The sequence below is a fragment of the Engraulis encrasicolus genome, chromosome 19 (assembly GCF_034702125.1).
Source record: "Engraulis encrasicolus isolate BLACKSEA-1 chromosome 19, IST_EnEncr_1.0, whole genome shotgun sequence".
NCBI lineage: Eukaryota > Metazoa > Chordata > Actinopteri > Clupeiformes > Engraulidae > Engraulis > Engraulis encrasicolus.
In genome coordinates this window covers 6082516-6106041 of record NC_085875.1, presented here as the reverse complement: position 1 = coordinate 6106041, position 23526 = coordinate 6082516, and the positions used below count along the sequence as shown (strand labels likewise).

General features: G+C 45.7%; 1 protein-coding gene across 2 annotated transcripts in view; it reads left to right on the top strand.

Moving 5' to 3' along the window:
* arhgef10 (Rho guanine nucleotide exchange factor (GEF) 10) overlaps positions 1 to 23526 on the top strand; it is a 102502-nt gene that overhangs the window by 32980 nt on the left and 45996 nt on the right. Inside the window, exons 7-18 of one of the 2 annotated variants that reach the window (XM_063183534.1) lie at positions 809 to 862; positions 1303 to 1481; positions 2962 to 3078; positions 5235 to 5346; positions 6280 to 6392; positions 7764 to 7841; positions 8829 to 9008; positions 10726 to 10842; positions 11681 to 11773; positions 13157 to 13327; positions 15705 to 15850; positions 17975 to 18156. In XM_063183534.1, coding sequence (XP_063039604.1) covers positions 809 to 862; positions 1303 to 1481; positions 2962 to 3078; positions 5235 to 5346; positions 6280 to 6392; positions 7764 to 7841; positions 8829 to 9008; positions 10726 to 10842; positions 11681 to 11773; positions 13157 to 13327; positions 15705 to 15850; positions 17975 to 18156 — 1542 coding nt within the window. The remainder of the gene's footprint in view (positions 1 to 808; positions 863 to 1302; positions 1482 to 2961; positions 3079 to 5234; positions 5347 to 6279; positions 6393 to 7763; positions 7842 to 8828; positions 9009 to 10725; positions 10843 to 11680; positions 11774 to 13156; positions 13328 to 15704; positions 15851 to 17974; positions 18157 to 23526) is intronic. The other variant, XM_063183535.1, reaches the window with a different exon arrangement.

Here is a 23526-nt window from a genome sequence, read left to right as displayed (position 1 = left end):
TACAAAATAGAAACAAAAGGATGCAAGACAACAATACAGCTGAAAGACATCCGCATGGGTATAACTTGTGTCTAAACTCTCAAAATGGTGAAGAACTACAAATACACAAGACGGGCCTGTGATGGCACATGAGAGCATAAAAGCCTCGTCATGACCAGTGTCGGCGGACTTAGTGGTGGTGGGCGGCTGTCAGGCGGCTACCAGACGCCTATCATGGCCCTATGTATGGGGGGGGCATCAGCGTCTTGCCCTGGGGCTCTCTGCACAATTCTTCCGCCACTACCGTACTCTTGACTCATGGGAAGCATTAGCCTGGTGAACCAGCGCCACCCGCTGGACGACAAAATGTTTTGTCTACGGGTGGGTCTGGCCTCGCATAATGATTCAATGAAGCCAGAATGCCATGAATCTGGCAAACCAATTACAATGCAAAGATGTGTTTTGAATCAAAGCGGGCAGGGTTTTGAGGGAAGGTTGTTCTCATCAACAATCTTCGGATGTATTATGCATCGAGGCCAGACTAAATTAGACATCCACATTTAGTCTGGTTTATCAGGCTAGGGAAGCATAAGATCCTCAAGTGCAGACTTGGCTCATTTTCTCTGTCCCGTGGCCCTCTCCTTCCTTTGAATGCATGAAAATCCCACTTCCTTCCTCTTAGTTTGAGGAACTGCGGCCATCTTTCCATCCTTGCCCAAAGTGCCAGTTTTCAGTGCGGGCAGTCACCACACACTCCTGTCTCCTGTGCTGCATCTCCCTATTTAGCCTCAAGACTTTCAGGGATGTTTATTTTGTTTGTTTTGCGCAGGTCCGGACGAGGTGATCTATGATGACGTGCCTCGAGAGAACTCTGACTCGACAGGTCGGTGCTCTAACGTTTCCCATTCTTTTTTTAAGCGTCGGATTTCGTTTGGTCAGGATCTTACTTTCACTTCCATATTTTAGACTAGAGCACAGTGTCTCTACCAGACTTCTGGTACTTTGATTTTACTACATTTATCCTCACAATAGATATAATGCAGTGAGAAGCTTGTGTTAAATTGGTCATGCCTTAACATGCAATAAATTGAGCTGTCCACTACATTGTAGTGTGTACTGTGGTAAAAATAAATCTCAATTTCAGTAGTGGCTGTTGTAGAGTAGGCGTCAGTTTCATTTTTGTGGTCTCACTCACGTCTCATTCATGTTTTTGACTTTGTCTTTCAACACACACTTGTACTCTCTCTCTCTCTCTCTCTCTCTCTCTCTCTCTCTCTCTCTCTCTCTCTCTCTCTCTCTCTCTGTCTCTCTCCATCTCCCCAGACCCTGATGAGATGATCTACGATGACGTGGAGCTGGGGGACGAGGGCAGCTCACTGGACAACGGCTGGAGCTCCAGCGAGTTTGAAAGCTACGGCGAGCAGAGCGATGGCGAGGGCCACGGCGAGAACGGGGTCCCCGACGCATTCGTACGCCGGCGGACACCCAGCCGCAGAACCCATGTACGTACCAGATCCGTCCTCATTGTCTTCATCCATCATCTTCATCTGAATATGTGTCAAAGACATACTGTTGATAACAATGCTAACAAAATGGCCGACGACTGAGGCTGTTCTGCCTTGAGTGTAAAGGACATTGCTGACACTGTGACCAGCATGGCTGCCCATAAATGCTGATGTCTGCATTTACTGTAGTAGAAGTCCGTCCCGCCACTTTGCAGCTATTAACAACACCGGAAACAGAATGTTAACAGCACACAACAAAAGTCTTTTTTTGTAACAGACCAATAACAACTGTTGTTAGTCGACTACTTGTGTTGCAGTTTGCCTGGACAACTACTAATTTATTTGTCTTAAGGGAGCCGATTCCCAAACAAGGCAATGAGTCATTCAATCTTGAGTCATGAGTCGTGACTAGGTGGATGCTGGTTTTTATTTATTTGCTTGGCAACAGGGCAGCAGTACATGCAGAAAGCCTTGTGTTTTCTCACGATAAATTATGGTAATTTGAGAAAGTAAGCACTACTAATGTATTAAGAAAGGTTTTGTTTATGTAAGTTATGTTAACTGGAAGCCATTGGAAAAGCTTTGTGCTAGATGTGCCGTTGGCTATTAGAAAAGTAAGGCCATAATACTGTTTTTCTTTTGAAGTCAAATAGTTGAGTTTTACAGAGATCAGCTGAGTCATTTAAAACAAAAGCATACAATTCAGCTGTGTAACTTGGAGAGATTTGGAAAATAAGCCTGTATCCTTTAAATAGCATTCCCTTTCATGTCTTGCTTGGAATGCCCCCCAGGGGATAGTCCGAAACGGTAGCAAGAGAGTCTAAGCGGATGAGGATTAAGTCTGGTGTTATAGTAGGCCTATATGAAAAAGAACGAGTTTTGTCTTTCCTTCCGCCCTCGTTGGTCAGTTATTGGAACTTTGTCTAATGTTGAAATAATACACACGTTGTGAGACTTTCCCCCACGAAAGAACTTGCTTGTTTTTAAAGCTTGGGATTATAAACCAAAGGCTTGCTGCTGCAGAAGCTTCAAGTCTGACGAGCTGTGCAGTGCTGTGCTTTCCTACTATATGCTTAATGCGCTCACAGCTTCACCTTTTCACCATTTGGAGGTGTAATAATGGAAAAACTAAAGGGACATTTTGTCTATGCAAGGGAGACCAGAAACCTCTAAATGCTGAAAATGTGTTATTTTGTCTTTCTGTTTTAAATGGGTTCAGTATGGCGTGTATCTGCTGCACGCGCACGTGTGTGTGTCTGAAGATTGGTTTCGCATAGATGAATATGAAGGTGTGTGTGTGTGTGTTGTTTTTGCGGGCCTTGCGTGCATCTGCTTGTCAGAGGTTTGGGGAGAGCACTGCGTGACGGAGTGTCCTCCGGCTGGGACATGCCTTCAAAGGGCCCGTCTGGTAACCCCCATGCACCCCTCCTCCATCCCTCCTCCTCTATCCCTCCCTTCCCCTTCTGCCTCCATGCAGCTCTCTCAAGATCTGACTCGTTTGAAAGAACACTATGAGAAAAAGATGAAAGATCTCATGGCTAATGCTGTGGGGACAGTAGAACTGCAGCAGCTCAAACACAAACACGAGCAGAAGGTAAACCTCCTGTGGCTACTGTGGTGATGTCACTTCCGGTGGCCCACCTACTCTTCTCTACCACCTCCCTCCCTCCCTCCCCTCACTAGACTAAACAAAACACCACCACGGTCGTCACCTCATCCCACCCCACCCTGTTCCTCCCCATCCCCTGCCGATTCTGGGGTTTCTAGCATTCCCATCCCGATAATTCCTAAACCGGTGGTGGGCTACCTGTCCACTTGGTACTAAACTTAAATTGTGTCTCAAAACCGCCATGTCTTCTTATGTTTATTAACAGTTTCAACAGACAGACCTCTAACAGACTTTTAACCTGCATCCCTGCAGGAAGGCACCATGTGTTTTGGTCTCCAGCCTGATCCCTTGTTCTTGGTGTCATAGCTTCCTCATTAATGGATTAATTTTCTTTTCCCTTTTCTCCTCCGTGTTCACGTGACAGGGCTCAGAGGCTGTGGCACCTTGCTCTATGCTTTTTCGCATGTCACTTCAAAGTGTCCTCATCTACTAGGTGTCATTGGGTGCATCCCAATATGTGTCCTTGCCTCCTCCACTTGTGCTTGTCTCCTCGTCCCTCCTCCTGGCCCCTCCTCCGTGGAGAAAACGATAAAGTTTCCCAGCTGTCAGCCTCGCCACAACAACTTTTGAGGGACTGTTTTTCATTCACCATCCCAATTGCAAATGAGAAAAAGACTTTACAATTGAGCTTTTTCAAGATATTGAAATATAATGCTGTTGTCAGTGATGTCATCATGACGAGAAGCAAGTGGAGGAGGCAAGTGGAGGAGGCAAGGTCACATATTGGGATGTACCCATTGTGTCATGTGGGTCTGCTCTCCTTTTTTCATTCAGGGGATTCTATTTGGCTGTTACCGGCAGCTCAAAGTTCATATAGGGATGGAAATGAAAAATTCTAATGTCTATTTACTATTTTTATAATTATTTATATTACTGATATTTGGAGCAAGTGCTTCTGATTTCAAATAACGAAAAACAAATTGTGCCTTTATTAACCACTCAATCCTCTTAAAAGGCATTGTTGCATTTATCAACATCATTTGTGATTCAGCAAATGGCGATTTAAGTTGATTGAATGTTTACAAGGTGCTCTGCTTCATGGTGAGTCCTACTGCGAGCCTTAATATTGAATTTTGGTGATGGAGTCGTGGTGTGTTACCAGGTTTTGGATCAAAATTCCAGGTGCAATGTTGACTTGTGATGTTGACATTGCTAAACCGACTGTTGAGCTGCTCTTCCAGCTTCTGTGTCGTGGCATCGTGTGCTTGGGTACCACGGGGCCTCTGTAATGTCACTGACTCTATAACATTGGTCAGCTTCTCCTTTCCTCTCGTTTCCTCTCCTCTCCTGTTCTCCCCACCCCTTTCCTCTCCTCCCCACTCATTTCCTCTCTACCCATTTCCTCTCCTATCCGTACCTTGCCTCTCCCTTACACTCCATCCCTTTCCTCTTCTCCACACTCGTTTCCTCTCATCGTCTCTGCTGTCTTTTCCTGCCCTCTCTCTTCTGCTTTCCTCTCCATTCTTTTTGCTTTCTCTCCACTCATTTCCTCTCCTCTCTTTCCCTTTCCTATTCATCCATTTCCTCTTCTCTCCCTACTCCTCTCTTCTCATATCCTGTCCTGCACTTTCTCTCCTCTGCACACTCCACATGTCTCTTCTCTACTTTCCTCTCCTCTTCACCCATTTCTCATCTGTTGTCCTCTCCTCTCATCTCTCCACTCCTCTCTTCCCTCTCTTCTAGTCTCCTCTCAACTCCTCTCTTCCCTCTCCCCTAGTCTCCTGTCCTCGTTTCCCCACCCCCTTCTCTTCCCTCTCCTCTAGTCTCCTCTCCTCTCCTCCCCTGGGTCTTGGGCATCCCTCCTACCAGCTGTGCCTCTGCAGCTGTGGAGGGAGTGGGCATACTCCCCCGGGCTGTCTGTGTCTGTGTCTGTGTCTGTGTCTGTGTCTGTGTCTGTGTCTGTCTCTGTCTCTGTCTCTGTCTCTGTCTCTGTCTCTGTCTCTGTCTCTGTCTCTGTCTCTGTCTCTGTCTGTGTGTCTGTCTGCGTGGTGGGTGTCTCTTCTGTGTGTGTCTGTGTCTATATGTCTGTATGTGTCTGTGAGAGAGTGTGCATCTCACGTTGATCTTGTGCTGCATGGCAGGTGCAGAAGATAGTGAAGGCAGCCAAAGAGGGCACCAAAGATGGCCTGGAGAAGACCAAAGCAGCCGTGAAGAAGGGCAGATCCTTTATCAGAACCAAATCCTTCTGCTCCGGTGAGGCCATGGGCCAACCACACACACACACACACACACACACTGCTCAAAGCTGTCACATGCATGATATATGGCAATATTTTTGGACTTTTCTGCCTTTATTTGGAAAAGTTAGTAGAAAGCAACGGGAAGGTACAGGGAGAGGGATAGGGGCAGGGCTCTAAATTAAAACCAGCCAACCAGTCAAATGCTGGTGAATTTTCAGTTTGGCTGGTAGAAAAGACCAACTTACTCGCCACTTTGTCCCATTAATGGGTATTTGTTTAGCTAGTAAGATAAACATCTACTAGCCATTTTGGCTAGTGATGAAAAAAGTTACTTTAGAGCCCTGGATAGGGGGTAGGAATGGGAAATGACCCAGGCCGGATTCAAACTTGGGTCCCCGTGAGCAATGTTTCCGTAGATGGTACTTACTCAAGTTGATACTTTTTATCACGCACCCAAAGACTTTCGTTTTTTCAAGAAGTTGAGCGCGTCCTTTGCCAAAACCTGAAATCCGTAAATGGTACAAACATAAGCTCTTTCACACGCTGCACCACAGCACCCCATATTAAGAAAAAATATGAAGTCCTGTGAAACAGAGACAAAACACAGCAGTATTTTTTATTAAACCTTTTTTACATTACTGTACTGAGGTGTACCAATGTACAGGAACACTATATGTTAAAAACAGTGATGTTGAGCATAGCATATCTGCCTTTGACACATCTGAAGTTCCCAGATAATGAATTTCAAATAAATGAACCAGTTGACACTGTCAGAGATTTAATCTAAATCACTGTGCAGCAACTCGTGCATAGCACCGAATCTAATTTAAACAGACCCTTATTTCACACTGAGATGATGCCATGATGAACAGGGACAACTGAGCGGTACGCACTTTATATTAGATTAGTGGGCGCCCTCAGACTAATCTCCTGTTTTGTGCTCTAGAGCGGAAGTCGGCCTGCTTCGATGAGGAGGAGGCGGACATGTTCATTGATGTGGACTGCCTGGGAGTGGAGCCGGTGCTGAGCCCCGCCCCTGAAGGCCTCTCACAACAACAGGTTGGCAAACGGGCATCTTCAAACACTGTGGAATTAGAGTTGAATTGGGTGTTTATGGATTTTATTGATTGGGTCAAATAAGTATCTATTAACTACATGGCTTGCATGCTCAAAGTTTTTTCAAAGACGCTTTCACCTGCTGAAGTTTTCAGCCTTTTGATCTATATGTGAGTATGTGAGTGAGTATGTGAATCTATGTACACTAAACCATACAAACCATACATTCAAATTAGAGATGCACCGGATCCTGATTTTTAGGATCCTGCCGGATACCGGATCCACTGCTTAAGATCCTGCCGGATCCGGAACCGGATACCAGATCCTACAAAAGGGTTGAAACATATAGTCTACTCGCACACATGGGCCCTTTTTATTACGTTGGCTCAAACTATTTTTTAGACTCATTGGCTTATTGCCACACTGCCCACAACGGCCGCTTCCAACGGGCTTTCACTCCATGCAGTGATTAGGGCTGTGAAAGACTGACTGAAAAGCCTAGGCTAGAGATGCACCAGACCCTGATTTTTAGGTAACATGCCGGAAACCGGATCCACTGCTTAAGATCCTGACGGACCCGGATCCTGTGAAAAACCGTATTATCCTGCCGGATCCGGAACCGGAACCGGAACCGGATCTGGTGCATCTCTAATTCAAATAAATAACTAGAACAGTGCTCAGAGAGCACACCTCCGCCCTCTGGTGGACAGAAACACACACGCACCACGAACCATCCTTGGCAGAGGTAATAACGATGAAGTGAATGAGATCTGAACGACCAACGGACCAATAGCAAAGTATTTATGAAATGGTAGTGTGGTGATTTGTGAATGGGTTTGCCTGTCCTTTTATGTTGAATCTAAATATGCCCCCCCCTCTCTCTCTTTCTCTCTATCTCTCTCTCTCTCTCTCTCTGTCCTGCTCTCTGTGTGCTGCTATGACATTTCCATTGCAGAAGAAACCCCCCTGTTGGTAGTATTGATTGCTGAGCTATTATTAAGTGTCTGTTAGTGAGGAATGGCAGTTAGCAGCTCCAAGTCCCGGCTGGGCAGCAGAAACCTGCTATTACATTGCCATTGATCCCCACTCTGCATTTCTAGAGCACGGCCACATCGATTGGCCACAGCTGCTTGATATCTGGGTAGCAATGGTGCCAATGAGGCACTTGGAGCCATCAGTAATAAGTGTGTGTGTGTGTGTGTGTGTGTGTTTGTGTGTGTGTCTGTGTGTGTGTCTGTGTGTGTGTGTGTCTGTGTGTGTGTGTGTGTGTGTGTGTGTGTGTGTGTGTGTCTGTGTGTGTGTCTGTGTGTGTGTCTGTGTGCGCGCGCGTGCGTGCATGCGTGCGTGCGTGTGTGTGCATGTGTGGTTCAACAGGTGGTGCGGAGGTGTATTCTTGGCTCGATATTGGAGAGTGAGAAGAATTACATTTCGGCGCTGAAGCGCATATTAGAGGTAAGACTTTATTTTTAATTTAAAGCGTGAGAACACGGCAGCTAGGTTGGATAATTGAAACGGGTGAATTATTTAGGGAGCTTATTTCATAGTCAATGGTCATTGAGTATTCATTTCAGCATTAATATAATAACATTGTGAGTCTATAGATGAGTGGCAATCCCTTTCATTCGCTCTCCTCTACATCTGGCTTTTATATGCTGTACTGTAATTGAAAACTTCTGCTTATTAGCCAGTGCCAAAAGTTCAGGTGTGGGGGGGAAAAAAGCATGAAAATTCGGACTTTCCGCTTGATTTCATTTCAATGTGCTCTAAGACTCAACTGCAGTAGATTGCACCGTATATTATTATGTCAATTATTCTCAGCCTTATAAAATGATTTAAAACAGGAAGCTCTCAAAATTAATAATGAAGATTGTTATTAATGTAATGTCAGTGCAAGTTATTAACCTTCGTCATGGTGGCCAAAACACATTCCGGATGCTACTGTTCAGAAGCTGCAAGAATGAAGTTGCATAAAAAGTATTAGTTACACTGAAATGGGCTGTCAGGAGGAAATAAAGACACAATCAGAAAAAATATACAAATGCCTCATTATCCTGTGCAGGTGAAGCAGAGGACGAGGTAGTGAGAAAATGCTGACACAGTGTAGCAGAGTCTTCCAGCAGACCTTTGATTTGAACTAGCGAGGTGGTTAGAGTGGGGGTTAGAGCTGATTGGACTTATTTGTTTATTTATTTATTCATGACGTATAACAAATTAACAGCAATAAATAATGAATTAACATTTTTTTCATGAACTTTGTCATTTAAAAAAATATCTATCTAGATCTTTGTTATTTCTTTTTCTTGCATATTCTTATCACCATTGTATTCAGTGTTACTATGTTGATAGTTTTAAACCCATTACAAAATGTATATTAAAACATCCCCAATAAAAATGAAAACCAAAAAAACCCACTCACTTCTTTTCTCTCATCCCCAACAGCAATATGAGAAGCCCTTGTCTGAGCTGGAGCCCAAGCTGCTGAGTGACCGTAAGTGTAAGATGACGTTCTACCGCGTGCGGGAGATCCTGCAGTGCCACTCCCTCTTCCAGATAGCCCTGGCCAGCAGGGTGGCTGACTGGGACAGCCTCGACATGATCGGAGACGTCTTTGTGGCCTCTGTGAGTGCAAGTTGGTGTTTGTTTGTGTGTTTGTTTGTGTGTTTGTTTTTGTGCGTGTGCGTGTGCGTGTGTGTGGGTGTGTGTGTGTGTGTGTGTGTGTGTGTGTGTGTGTGTGTGTGTGTGTGTGTGTGTGTGTGTGTGTGTGTGTGTGTGTGTGTGCGTGCGTGCGTGTGTGTGTGTGCGTGTGTGTGTGTACTGTATGCGCATGCTTGCATACATGTCTGTGTAGGTGTGAAGATGATGATGTAATCATGCCTCACACAAAATGGGCTCAGCTGTAATAACATAATATTTGGTAGTTTTTACCCAGGCATGCATGTATGCTACGCACACACATACAGAGCACACACACATACACACACGCACGCTCACGCACCTCCGACACAGAGTACCTCATCTCTGGGTGGCATTTTCCCACCAGGATCACAAATCTGTACTGCCTGGCAACACCCATCATTTAACATTACAGGACGTCTCTCCTCTCCTCTCCTCTCCTCTCCTCTCCTCTCCTCTCCTCTCCTTTGCTCTCCTCTCCTCTTTTCTCTTCTCCTCTCTCCACTCCTCTCCTCTCCCCTCCCCTCCTCTCCTCTCCTCTCCCATCCTCTTTTCTCCTCTCCTCTCCTCTCCTCTCCTCTCCTCTCCTCTCCTCCTCTCCCCTCTCTCCTCTCCTCTCTTCTCCTCTCCTCTCCTCTCTCTTATCTCCTATCCTATCCTCTCCTCTAGTCTCTCCTCTCCTCTCCTCTCCTCTCCTCTCCTCTCCTCTCCTCTGCAGTAGCTCAGCCTCCGTGTCCATCTGCTTCTGGTTTCTACTTGTTATTTCAGATGGTGTGTGTGTGTGTGTGTGTGTGTGTGTGTGTGTGTGTGTGTGTGTGTGTGTGTGTGTGTGTGTGTGTGTGTGTGTGTGTGTGTGTGTGTGTGTGTGTGTGTGTGTGTGTGTGTGTGTGTGTGTGTGTGTGTGTGTGTGTGTGTGTGTGTGTGTGTGTGTGTGTGTGTGTGTGTGTGCGCGCGCGCGCGTGCGCATGTGCGCACGTGTGTCCATGAGTGCGGGTGTATTTGTATAGTGCATAGACACACAGTGACGTACACACACAGACTTGCCCTATGTTGCCAAGTGTGTCTTTGCGTGTGTGTTATGTTCTTTGACCTTTGTTTTTCACTGCCTGAGCCTCTTTCCGGCTGTAGACACTGACACATACTATCTCTCTGCTTCTTACTCATTCTTTCGCTCAGTTTCCTCCATTTCTCTGTAAATCTCCAATCGTCCCTACATTCCCTCTCACACCACCTAAAGGGGGATTCATACTTGGCGTGACTGGCGCTAACCTCCTTCATACCTCACTCGCGACGATGGCGCACGCTCAAAATTACGTCACACACCACGGCGCAAGCAGCCGCGGCGCGAGCTCATGCACCCCACATTTTTTGTAACTTGCCGTGCGCCACCAGCAACCATGCAGGTAGGCAGACAAAGCAGGAGTTGCGAAGAGAGGCTACAGCTACTGTAGGCTACTACAGAATGGACCCTGCATCATTTTGACGATAATAAAATGTCATTGAGAGTTACAGTCCTCCTCCCCCTCTGCTTCTATTTAACTCCCTGCTTCCAGCACTGTGAGACAGACACCCTTGCTGCTATTCGGAGGGCACGACAATATTGAAGTGTGGCTGACCTAGCACTGACATATTATTATGTCTATGTGTTCTCCTTTCCCTACAGTTCTCCAAATCTATGGTGCTAGACGCCTACCGGGAGTATGTGAATAACTTCAGCACGGCCATGGCAGTCGTCAGAAAAGCCTGTGCCACCAAGCCCAGTTTTCTGGAGTTTCTCAAGGTACGAATGACTTACTTGAGTTCCTTTTAGCTGAGGGTGAGGGTATGAGCTATGTGTATGAAATGGGACATAATGTAGCTAATGAACACTTTGTCTAGCACAGAGTTATATTATTTTGTAAATGGGTGACAAATTTTGTTGCCTATGCCTTGGAAACATCATTTTTCAACATGGTATTAATATGACTTCAGAGTTGTAGAAGGACTTAAAGGGACACTGTGTAAGAATTTTAGTTGTTTATTTCCAGAATCCATGCTACCCATTCACTAATGTTACCTTTTTCATGAATACTTACCACCAGCATCAAATTCAAAGTATTCATTATGACTGAAAAATTTTTACTTTTCATACATGAAAAGGGGGATCTTCTCCATGGTACGCCATTTTGAATTCCCAAAATTGAATTTTTTAGCTGCAAAAATGACTGTACTTGGGCTATACTAGACAATTTTAGTGTATTACTTCGTAAACTTTAATGAAAAGATCAATTTTGGCAATAGGCAACCCAGTTTCAATGAGCAGCATAATTGCAGCACCTTTTTTTTTCCATTTCCTGCACAGTGTCCCTTTAAATTATCTGCAATGACCTGGTCAGTCTATTACAATAAGCCTGTCTGTCTATTTACCTGTCTGCTTATCTGTATGTTTGTCCGTCTGTTGATGGAAGGGGTGCCAAACACATTGCATTGCATGCATATTGTTTTGGCAAAGGGGGCTAGGCTGCCGTCTCTGATTTGTTTTTTCTCCTGTTTTCACTTTGTTGCGCCTGGCTATGGTCCCTATGAAATGTTTTTGTGTGTGCGGCGCGTTAGATGACTCCTGTCTCTTCTTATTCCAGCATCGGCAGGAGACCAGTGGTGACCGTGTGACTCTGTACGGTCTAATGATGAAGCCCATCCAGAGGTTTCCCCAGTTCATTCTCCTGCTGCAGGTAACAGGCTTTTACCCCCATCTCACGCCATGGTATTGTCACAATTAGGGTTGCACGATTATGGAAAAAATCATTATCACGATTATTTGGGTCAAAATCATAATCACGATTATTAATCACGATTATTGTTTTTTGCAGATTTTTTTCAAAATTATAACAAAATTAAATATAACCAAGAATGAATTGTATAGGGGATGAGCAAAATAAAATTAATTGTAGTAATTATGTAAAAGGCATTAGCATGGAACGTAGGTGAACAGATTGCTAGCCGGAAATGCCAGCCTGTCAGTAAGTTCTGGCTTCAAGGACGCTCTCGAAGGTAGGTCACTATTGCCACGATTAAATCCCGATTGAAATCACGATTTCGATATCACGATTAATCACGATTTTCGATTATTTTCGAGTAATTGTGCAGCCCTAGTCACAATACACCCTAATCCTATTTGTAATACGTCATTCAACATCAGACAACATACACACAGCTGACATGTGTTTATGAATAACAATAGAGGGAAACTCCAAGTCTTAGGTTCAGAAAGTAAAAATCACTGCCACATTTTTTGTTCATTAATGCATTTTCCCCTCTAACACTGATTATTTCGCAAAGCATCCAATATCTCTATCTTGAGAGGTCATCACAATCAGCTGATTCAGACCAAGTCAGTTTAAATCTTGTGGTTGGCCTTTTTATTTCCCTCAGCCTCTCTTTCATGGACACCTTAGCATCTTCCAGTGCCACGTTTCCTCTGCTGTGTTGGCTAAACAGAGCTTTTCATTGTTTTCGCCAGCAGAGGGAGCTCTTGTTTTATAGCCTAGTGGGGATTTCCAGGCAACTCTAGGCTAGATAAGAACAGGTCTTCCCAGATAGATTAAACTTTAATGAATGAAGATGAGGAATGATTATAGTGAATCATAATGTCTTTCTTATGTAAATTGCTTTGAGCCAGCGAGTAATACTTTTGCTTTATTAATGGTTGGGTCATTAAAAAAATATTCGGCGATGGCTGATATTGCAAGTGTGTTGTAATAACACTTGATTTAAGTGTGCTGTGTGTGTGAGAGAGAGAGAGACTTTGTCTGATGTAATATAGTGCCATTTATAGCACAGGACATTTAGTGATTGTTACTAGAAGCATATCAGGGTAATAGCTAAGCCTAACCAATATTTGGATTTGTAATGATTTCCTATGTCATGATCCAAATGTGTGTGTGTCTGTGTGTATATCTGCCTGTGTGTATGTGTATGTGTATGTGTGTGTGCGTGTACGTGTGTGTGCGTTTGCGTGCGTGCGTGTGTGCGTGTGTTTGTGTGCGTGTGTTTGTGTGTGTATATGTGTGTGCATGTGCGTGCGTGTGTGTGTGTGTGTGTTTGCCGTCCTCCAGGACATGCTGAAGAACACTCCGGTGGGCCACCCCGACCGCCTCCCCCTGCAGATGGCCCTGACGGAGCTGGAGACGCTGGCCGAGAAGCTCAATGAGAAGAAGAGGGAGGCCGACCAGCGCTGCGAGATCAAGCACATCGCCAAGGCCATGAACGAGCGATACCTCAACAAGGTGCTTCCAGACCTGTCCAGTCCAGTCCTGTCCTTTTTCTTCAAATATATCTTTTGGGCTTTTTAGGCCTTTATGGGCAGGACAGTGAAAGAGCATGACAGGAAGTGAGAGGGAAGGATCAGGAAGTGACCTCAGGTCAGAATCGAACCCGGGTCCCCAAAGTTTGACCAAAAATACTGAATCAAACCAAGATATCGCAAAACACGCCCACTCAATGCAAAAGCGTGTGCTCAAGTTGGGTCTCCTAAGGGGGCGTTGTCCCCCACTTCTTCTTCTCTTTTTGAGGTGTTTGCGCAAGTCGTGCACTACTGCCATCTACAGCGCTAAGGGGACTTCATTGATTCTCAACCTCAGGACTCCGAAGGTCTCCTAACCGAACGTCTCCTATAGGGGCGTTCATCCGACATAAAGTGGATACCGGAAAGGAAACAAAATGACACTTCTTGTTAGATCCACTTTCTTTGGTTTGACGCTTTAACCCTCTGAGTCACCGTTCCATCCGTCCAATCCAGTCCAGTCCAGTCCAGTCCACAACACTGACCGCCACCAGCCACTGAGCACCACTAGTCACACAGGATGGCTTGACATTTACAAAGTAGGCTTGAACAGCACTTGTACACAAGGCCCAAGCCATGAAAGAGCGATCCTGCCCTGTCCACAGCACTAACACCACGAGCAGATGTGTATAAAGCAGAAGTAGAAGTACTCCTACAATGTAACAAGGTACAGTGGAATAACTGAAATTAAGGTAAATTGGGCCACTTTTTTTGCATATAAGTGAATGGGAAAAAGTGGCCCAATTTACCGAATTCACCCTACTAGTGTTATAATTACAGCAGTAAGAGCACTTCTACTTATACTTATACTTCATACACTTCTGCCCACCAGTTACTGACCACCACCAGTCACTCGGCACACAAATTGTCTTGACATTTACAAAGCAGGCTTGAGTTACCTATCTAGGCCCCTTAGTCAGTACTCGCTCCCCCCATGGGATTGCATAATACAGTATTATGTGACCTCCTGAAAGACACATCCCAAACATTTGGAATAGTTATGACATTGAGTACAGGCTTTAACTGGCAAATGGAGACTGTGCTGTGGGGGGGGTTACAAGGTACTACACTAAAGCCGCAAGCAATCGCTCTTGATTTAGAGTGGCACTTCACTAAATGTGGCAGCGGCAAGGAAATGGATTATGAAAATTACATTACCTACAGTAGTACAGCGGTGGTACTATGGCTGACTTAGCGCTGTTTCAGATTCAAAGTCAAAAGTTAAAATCAAAGTCATTTTTATTTGTCAATTCTTCACATGCACTGGTCATATAAAGGAATTAAAATTAAATTTCTCCTGTCTCTGTCAACGTCACATTCATTTAAGTTTAAGACCGGATATAAACAGGGGTATACAGGATAAATACAGATTGCTTACTCTACGTGTTTTAGATCAATTATAATGAAAATTGCTTTGAGCCAGCGAGTAATACTTTTGCTTTGTTAACGGTTGGGTCATTAAAATAATATTCGGAGATGGCATACAGGATAAATAATACAAATTGGTTGTGCGTTTTAGATCACCGATTTTATGTTGCATCTGAAAGAGCTTCACGTGCCGGACATATTTTCAGCAGATTGCTGTATTCATGGAGCTACGTATTTGCAGTGCCTAATCTGTTTTCTGCATGTGTGCCGTTGTGTCTCGATGGCTTAAACAGCTGTGCCACATGCTCTCTAATTATTCAGCCCGTGTCCCACTAGTGGGCCCCAATGTCATTCGACTGTCTATATATACGTACATTTCTTCCATACTTCTTAGTTTGTCCCTATTTGGAGTCAACATCTGCAGTCTTATAAATAGGAGACTCGAGTGGCTTGAGTGAATGCATGAATTGTGCAGGACATCATAGAGGTGTGGCGCGAGTGGATACAGAAAAGTCAGAAATGTAACGTGACTGAATGATAGCACGGCTTTAGAGAAAGATCCTCTATCTTACTCAAGTATTAATCACAGTCTTTTTGCCTATATACCTTTTGCTACCTGATTTTTGATTTCATTACATTATGCATCAATCGATCCTGAGGGATCCTGGCAATTATAATCCATAGAACTGACTTTGATTTGTGTGTTTTTGTGCGCATGTGTGTGTGTGTGTGCGTGCATGTGTGCGTGCGTGCATGTGTGCGTGTGTGTGTATTTGTGTGTGTGTGTGTGTGTGTGTGTGTGTGTGTGTGTGTGTATTGGTGTCCTTGTGTGTGTGTGTGTGCGTGTGTATTGGTGTCCTTGTGTGTGTGTTTGCGTGTGCGTGTTTGTATGCTTTCGTGTGTGTTTGTCTGTGTGTGTGTGTGTGTGTGTGTGTGTGTGTGTGTGTGTGCAGCTGTTGAGCAGTGGCAGCAGGTATCTGATCCGCTCGGACGACATGGTGGAGACGGTGTATAACGAGCGCGGCGAGATCATCAAGACCAAGGAGAGGCGCCTCTTCCTGCTCAACGACGTGCTCATGTGCGCCACGCCCAACGCACGGTGAGAAGGCTGCAGCTTACACACACACACACACACACACACACACACACACACACACACACACACACACACACACACACACACACACACACACACACACACACACACAACGACGTGCTCATGTGCGCCACGCCCAACGCACGGTGAGAGGGCTGCACACACAGACACACACACAGACACACACACAGACACACACACAGACACACACAGACACACACACACAGACACACACACACACACACACACACACACACACACACACACACACACACACACACACACACACACACACACAGACACAGACACAGACACAGACACAGACACACACACACACAGACACACACACAGACACACACACACAGACACACACACACACACACACACACACACACACACACACACACAAACTTCCTATTCCTATTACTCCCATTCACAGAGGCATGGCCTGGAGGCATAGCCAGTAGACTATATTAGAGTAGTGTGAGCTGCTCGGTGCGGACCTCCACAGGAAGCTTCCTCCCTTTTCAACCCCGACCACGGAAACCACTGAGACCCTGGAGCGCCTCCATCACAAGCAGGCCGCCTGTCAGCAGGAGCAGCGCTCGTGTTTGGTTAAAGAGCGCATTAGTGGTTAAAGCCCGGCCCGGCCTGGGCACACCCAAGCCCATGTTCTATTACCTGTAATAGATCCGAAGGGGCGGAGTGAGAACACTCCCTGAGTTTTGTGAGGAGGGGGGAAGGGCAGTGGGGGTTCCCTTTGGCGCGACAGTGTGCACATGCAAGTCAACCCTGTGCCGTGTAGTTTAGCTATTATGCACATGGAGGACACACCTTAGCCTTTGGAGGTACAGCATAGAGTGGTGGACCAATGAAGGGCCTGGGGGCTGCTGTGCTTACTAGTGATGACTAGACTATACAGGTCATATCGTGTTTTGTGTGTCTTTAGTGTGTTGTGGAGAAGTGTCGTGCAAGAGAAATTTCTGTGCAAACAGACAATAAAAGTTTATGTTGTCTTATCTTATCTTAGTGGGCTTTTCCTCTGGCTTTGCCGTGTGCACATGCAGATCAACCCTCTCTTCTGTACTTAACCTGCAATGGGTATACAGGAGGGGACACTCCTTAAATTTGGGGGGGGGGGGGGGGTTGGATTGGAGATGAGGGACCGAAGGGTGGCAGTGTGTAACCATTGGGCCTTGCCCACTGGCTTTTGCAGTGTGCACATGCAAGCAAGATTTGCCGCAGGCAGGAAGATCCACTTGCTACGCTGGTTTGTCCCGAAAATGTTTCCACCATCAATCAAACGCGGAGATGTCAAGTGCTATTGGCACAGACATCTGTGTCTTCTGAGTATGCTGTGTGGTGCTGTGCTCAAGGCTTGCACAACCCAGGACACAGTGGTGGAAGCAAAATGGGAAACTGCCTTCATTTAGTAAAAATCTGTTAAGCTTCGTGTTTACACTTTTTTATATGGCCACATGCGCCTGAATTGGTTCATGTTTGCCATGTTGGTAGTCATTGCCCAATATGTACTGGTTAGTAGATGAAAGGAACTCTAGGCTTGGTAGGATTATGTACTGCTATGTAAGTTTAGTACATAATTATACACTTAAAATCACATAAATGGTCCAGGAATACTTTTTTAGCATAATTTGCAAGTTATAGTTTCAGCAGTTTGCTAGATTTGTTTCTGGTACAGTAGCTCTGGCCTGGTGGTAAGAGAGTTGGTCTTGGCATTACAACAGGGTTGAAAGGTTTTGATTTTATCCCTAAAGGAAGCATTAAATAACTCAATTAAATGCTCTACTACTGCACCCTTATCCATTCCATAGCCCATGCACAATCCATCTAAACCCACATGTAGCCCCCTGTAACAGTAATGAATACTCCTCCTTTGACTGACTGGAACATTGTGAGGAATAAAAAAAGCAGACATCTAAAAAAAAATCTCACCTTAAAAATACAAGTGTCATGGACAGTGCGCAGCATATTTTTATTTATTTGGCTATTTTTCCTCTGGACCATGACCTTGGATACGGTACATCCAAGGAATCCGTTGGAAGTGTGCAAACGTGTTGTCCTATGTTGATCTGTGTATGTCTTATGGTTTGTTTCATGTCTCCACAGGTCACCCCAGGAAGGCGGCGGAGGGGTAGCCCCCACCTCGGGCCAGAAGTACCTGCTGAAGTGGAGCGTGCCGCTGAACTTGATGGAGGTGCTGGAGTTCGGCTCCAGCGAGGAGATGGGGGACGCCGGACGCTTCCCCACGCCACACTCCGGGGAGAAGGTGGTCATCAACGCCAAACCAAGTAGGTGGCCTTCTATAACTGTGTAATACGCTGGGCCGATGGGCCTTTTTTCACATAACGCCTTCGATTCAATGCACTCGGAGCAGGTATCAGCTGCACCCGGTGGCATAGACATACCCTACATAGTAGAGATACAACGGATCCAAGATCCGGTTCCGGATCCGGCAGGATAATAGGGTTTTTCACAGGATCCGGATCCGGTTCCAGGATCTAGGATCCGGTAGCCGAGGGTTTTCAGTCAAAATAGTTTGAGCCAACGTGATAAAAAGGGCCCACGTGTGTGAGTAGGCTATGTGTTTCAACCCTTTCGTAGGATCCGGTATCCGGATCCGGATCCGGCAGGATCTTAAGCAGTGGATCCGGTATCCGGCAGGATCCTAAAAATCAGGATCCGGTGCATCTCTTCTACATAGACATACGTACGGTGACATAGACATACACTACCTTTTTTCTGCCCGAAAACTGAATTTGTTTATACGTGCTTTATACGTGCTTCGCTTCAAGGAACATGTTTGACACCACTGTGAGAGACTAATTGGATGAAAATGAAGGCTGCTTGTATGTAGCACAGGCCTAAAGATGAAAGTAGAAGGTTTAAGATACTCAAACTTAACGGTATAGCCTAATATTAGCATTGTCGACCTCTCTGAGTGGTGGGGATGCTCTTGGTTGGTCCACTTCGAGACCACTTCAGAGTACCACTAAGTAGCTTAAATTATTCTGCTGTTCTGAATTTGCTCTTGGTCCCTCCATGGGCTACAGGACGTATATCCTTGACATGATTTACACCAACCTAAGCCTCTTCCGGTCTTAGCCCTTCAAAAGCTGTCAAAGGTTAACGCCTTGTTTGTTTCTGTTTAGCTGGCCGCTAACTGTATTGTATGCGGACATAAACTCCTCACTCACCCAGCTGGGGGTCGGTCTCTAAGCCACACTAAGCTCAGTTAATCATAGCTCAGTGTCTTAAGGGGGGCTGCAGTGTCATGATTCATTAAAATGATCTGGCTTGTGGTCATATAAACGTGAACGATGTGGAGCTGATGATGTACGATTTGTTTTGGTGGCTAATACATAACAGATTCATATTTGCCTTCCTCATTGTCCTCTTCCACCTCTGTTTTGCCTGGTTTGTTGACCATTTTGCCACAGCATAGTAATGAAGGGATACTTGAAGTATGTGAGTGCTCTCTGCATTCTTGAATCGCGTACCTCCTAGTATTAACTGTGTTGTGCTGACATCTGTGTCCACTGACGCACTCCTCTTGGTTGAAACAAGTCACATGGCAGCTCTGGCACAATGCAACATCTCTTTGAAGGTCCAATGGCATGAATTAAGCTTTGAAACTTTTATGAGGTTTTGGTTAATAAGCCGTCGCGTTTTCCTCAGGGATTTCCTGCCAGGTTTTGCATATGCATCTCATGCATCTTCTGAGAGTCACTAGTAATTGCTTGACCAGATGGGTTTTTGCCATCAATCAGCCAGCGCGGCCTGTGGAAACCATGCTGAGAGCTAAGATGGAAACAATGTCGCCTACAGATGCATAGCTGTGATGCATAGCTAATGCTAACTCTAGTCGTGGATGTTGATTCTAAATGGTGTCGTCATCAGAGGATAGTGATTTTTCACAACACTGTCTTGATTTTTTGTTTTGTTCTATTTCCATTTTTATGAGAGAACTTTTTGATGAGGGGAGATCACCCTCCCACTTCCCTGACAATGATACGACAAGAGAACTCTTGAGAGAAAGCAGATTTCCGAGAAAAAAAGGGGAGATGAGTTTCCTCTCTACCCCTCAGGGGCTTTCACATCACAGCACATACAACTCCCTGGTGGCTTTTGCCAGCATGAAAGCCAGGACACCACAGCACCATTGTTATTGTCTGTGAGAAGCTCCTCGTTTTTTAATTGCTGTGTCTCATAGAGTGCATCTTAATATGGGGCCTTGCCTCCTCCACTTGCCTCCTCCACTCGCTTCTCGTCATGATGACATCACTGACAACAGCATTATATTTCAATATCTTGCAAAAGCTCAATTGCAGAGTCTTTTTCTCGTTTGCAATTGGGATGGTGAATGAAAAACAGTCCCTCAAAAGTTGTTGTGGCTAGGCTGACAGCTGGGAAACTTTATCGTTTTCTCCACGGAGGAGGGGCCAGGAGGCGGGGCGAGGAGACAAGCACAAGTGGAGGAGGCAAGGACACATATTGGGATGCACCCATATTCAGTGTGTGCCATGAGGACACATTGCTTCACCATTTCCACTCGGATTTGATTTGCACTCATCAAGCGGCAGATGCTGCTTCACTTTGTAACAGCCTTGCTGGGAATGGACTTTGGGGGTGACCACACAGTGTTGCCAAATGGAAAATGCTGAATTATCGTACCAAACCCTCAAAATTATCGCTTTTGGGGCAGAAATTGTCGTAACAGACCCAAATTGTTGTTTCAAGGCATCTAAATGAATTGAATGATAACTTTGAAATGATTGTACATCATGTTTTTTTGATCGTACAGAGGACAAAATGGAAAAAATTATGGTTCAAATACGATAATTGTACATCTGGCAACACTGACCACACTGTGGTCACTGCTCAGGCGCTCGCTGTATTTAGCACTGAAAGGGTTAGTCTCCAAGAACAGGCCTCCTTTTTGCTTAACTCACAAATGCCTGTGGTCTTGTGTCGGACCTCGAGCTCCCTACCATTATAGGATTTCTGAAGACCAGTGTTCTCAGTCGGTGCGTGTTGAAGATTTGGGTTACTCCAGAAATGTTTATACTAACATGGTTTCTTGGAGAAATGGTAATCCTTAAAGCAGGGACTGTTGTAAACCTTAATGCAGTGCATGCATTGGACGAGTGAATAATGTGGTCTCAGTGTGAATGAACTGTGAACAGTGGTCAGGCATGGGTGAAGTGCAAGAAAGTGACCTAAGAACGGGGTCAAGAGGAAGCACTGCTGCCTCCTATAACCCATCACAATTAAGGTTCTTCATGTTGATGTCTTTGTGTCTTGTGCATTTCTCAAAACCTAGTGCGCGCACTTCCAAGTGTATTCAGCCTAATTAGTCACGCCCAGTGATTGGATACTCTTTATTAGTCACACCTAGTGTTCACCAAAGTTCACCAAAAAGTATCCAATCACTGGGCGTGACCAATTAGGCTCATACACTTGGAAGTCTGCGCACTAGGTTTTGAGAAATGCCGACTGTGTATGGTATGATGGAGAGTAGTGATGTCTCCACTTTACAACATCAGGTCAGCCCCTTCTCCCTGACCCACTAACCCACTGAGCCCATATGCCCCGTCCCCATTGCCAAGGGCAAGGGCCCCACGCCATCACACTCTCACTCTCCACTCTCCACACTCAGCACAAGCATCTGCTCTGACCACAGGGCATCCCAGCAGATGGGGGAGAGGAGACTCCTTGTTTTTTGTTGGATATATCACAGTTGTCCCCGACACGCTGTAATATGGCAGCCAGGAGCAGGACCGCTGACAGGGGGGGCTGACAAACGGGTCCCAGCCCAGGGAGAGAGGGGCAACATTAGGACCACATTACATTGTAGTGTACTGTATTGAGACTAGAGGGAGGCCCTTTCAAATGATTTCGTCCTGTTGTCAGTGAGCAGCCCTGGCCATCATAATGCTGCTGCCTTTGTTTGTAATTGACACTGTTGACATGAACATGGCCGCTCTTGCTGAACACCTGTAAGAGGGTTTTTAATTCCCTTGTTAAGCACCCATTTAAAGGATTGGAAACATGATAATCTAAATGTTTATCCAGATGCCACCAACCCAACACACGCCTCTCTTCCCAGAGCCGCAGCTTATTTCTCTCTTCAAATGGACAGACATTGTGGAGGAGGCTACACTACAGTACACAGATTAAAAATGCACGTCATATGCATGTGTTTCATGTAGCCGACAGCAAAGAGAGCACTTATCTTCTACAATAGAGGCACCAGCATCTCAAGCTGCGGTCTTCACAGCCGGAGCAGGCCTTTATTATGACCCTTCAACCCCAGTGGGCGTCTTGATACAGCAGGCGAGGCGAGAAAGCGAGTCGGTGTGAGAGTTGGGTAGGAGGACACAGTGATTTTTGCTGCCATGTGAAGACTTGGAGAGCGCACAATGAGTCATTGAAGAGGAGTGTGAGCAGTAGAGGGGGAGAGGAGAGGAGAGGAGATGGAGAGGGAGATGGAGAGTGCCTCCGCTAATGACGAGACCAGAGGCGCTCTCTCTCTTTTGCTTTCTCACTCGTCCCTCCCCTTACTCTTTCTCTCTTTCTCTCTTTCTCTCTTTTGCTCTCTCTCTCTCTCTCTCTCTCTCCTCCCTCATTCTCTTGTTGTCCACCTTTCTTTCTCCCCCTGTACATTGCTCTATATTTTCATTGCTCTCTTTTTTTCCAATCTTTTTCTCTCGCTCCATCTCTCTCTTTCTCAATCTTCCTCATCCATTGCTCTCTGCCTCTCCCTCTCCCTCCCTCTCTCTCTCTCTCTCTCTCTCTCTCTCTCTCTCTCTCTCTCTCTCTCTCTCTCTCTCTCTCTCTCTCTCTCTCTCTCTCTCTGTCTGTGCCATTCTCTCCCTCCTCCCTCCGTCATCATGATGTGGATTAGCATAGGTAAGGTAACCTCTGCATCTCCTCAGCTGTGTCTCTCTCAGCTGCATCTCCATATCCTCTGTTCAGTGTTAGTGCTCCCTTCCCCCCGGGCACCATGGCACAGCCTTCCTGCCATGTCTCATCTTCATGACGGCACGCAAGCAAGCAAGCCCCCATGCACAAGCATAGCCCAGCCCAGCGCAGCGCAAAACATAAAGGAGTGCTTCTTATTAGCTTTGTCCTCTTTTTGTGGGCACAACAAAGCACTGATCTTCCCTCTTTTCTTCCCTCTTCATCTTTATTTTTCTGCTCGTTTGCCTCTGTAGAGGGCACTAGTTAGTGGGTCTAATATCCCCCCTGTGCTCTGCCTCATTAGGTTGCATTGGCGTAGGCCAACCAGGATGTAATGTGAGCATTGAGGGCAGTTGAGCAGGAAAAAGGGCCGCACAATGGAGACTATTACCATGGCCTTTGGTGGTCAGCTGCGCAGCACTGCACTGCACTGCACTGCTACTGCTGCTGTGTATGACCGGATCACCCTGAATGACGTTCCATGGAGGAAGGAAGTCATGTGACTTATGTCCTATCACCATTGTTTACAAGTTAATGGGGATTAGTACTGGGCGCATGTGGTTAAATGTCTAATTATTGAGCAAATTAGTAGTTGGTGGTGGTAGTAGCAGTAGCAGTAGTGGTAGTATTTGTTGTTGGCGTAGCAGTAGCAGCCGTAGTAGTATTTGTAGTTGGCGTAGGATTAGAGTTCCATTGTA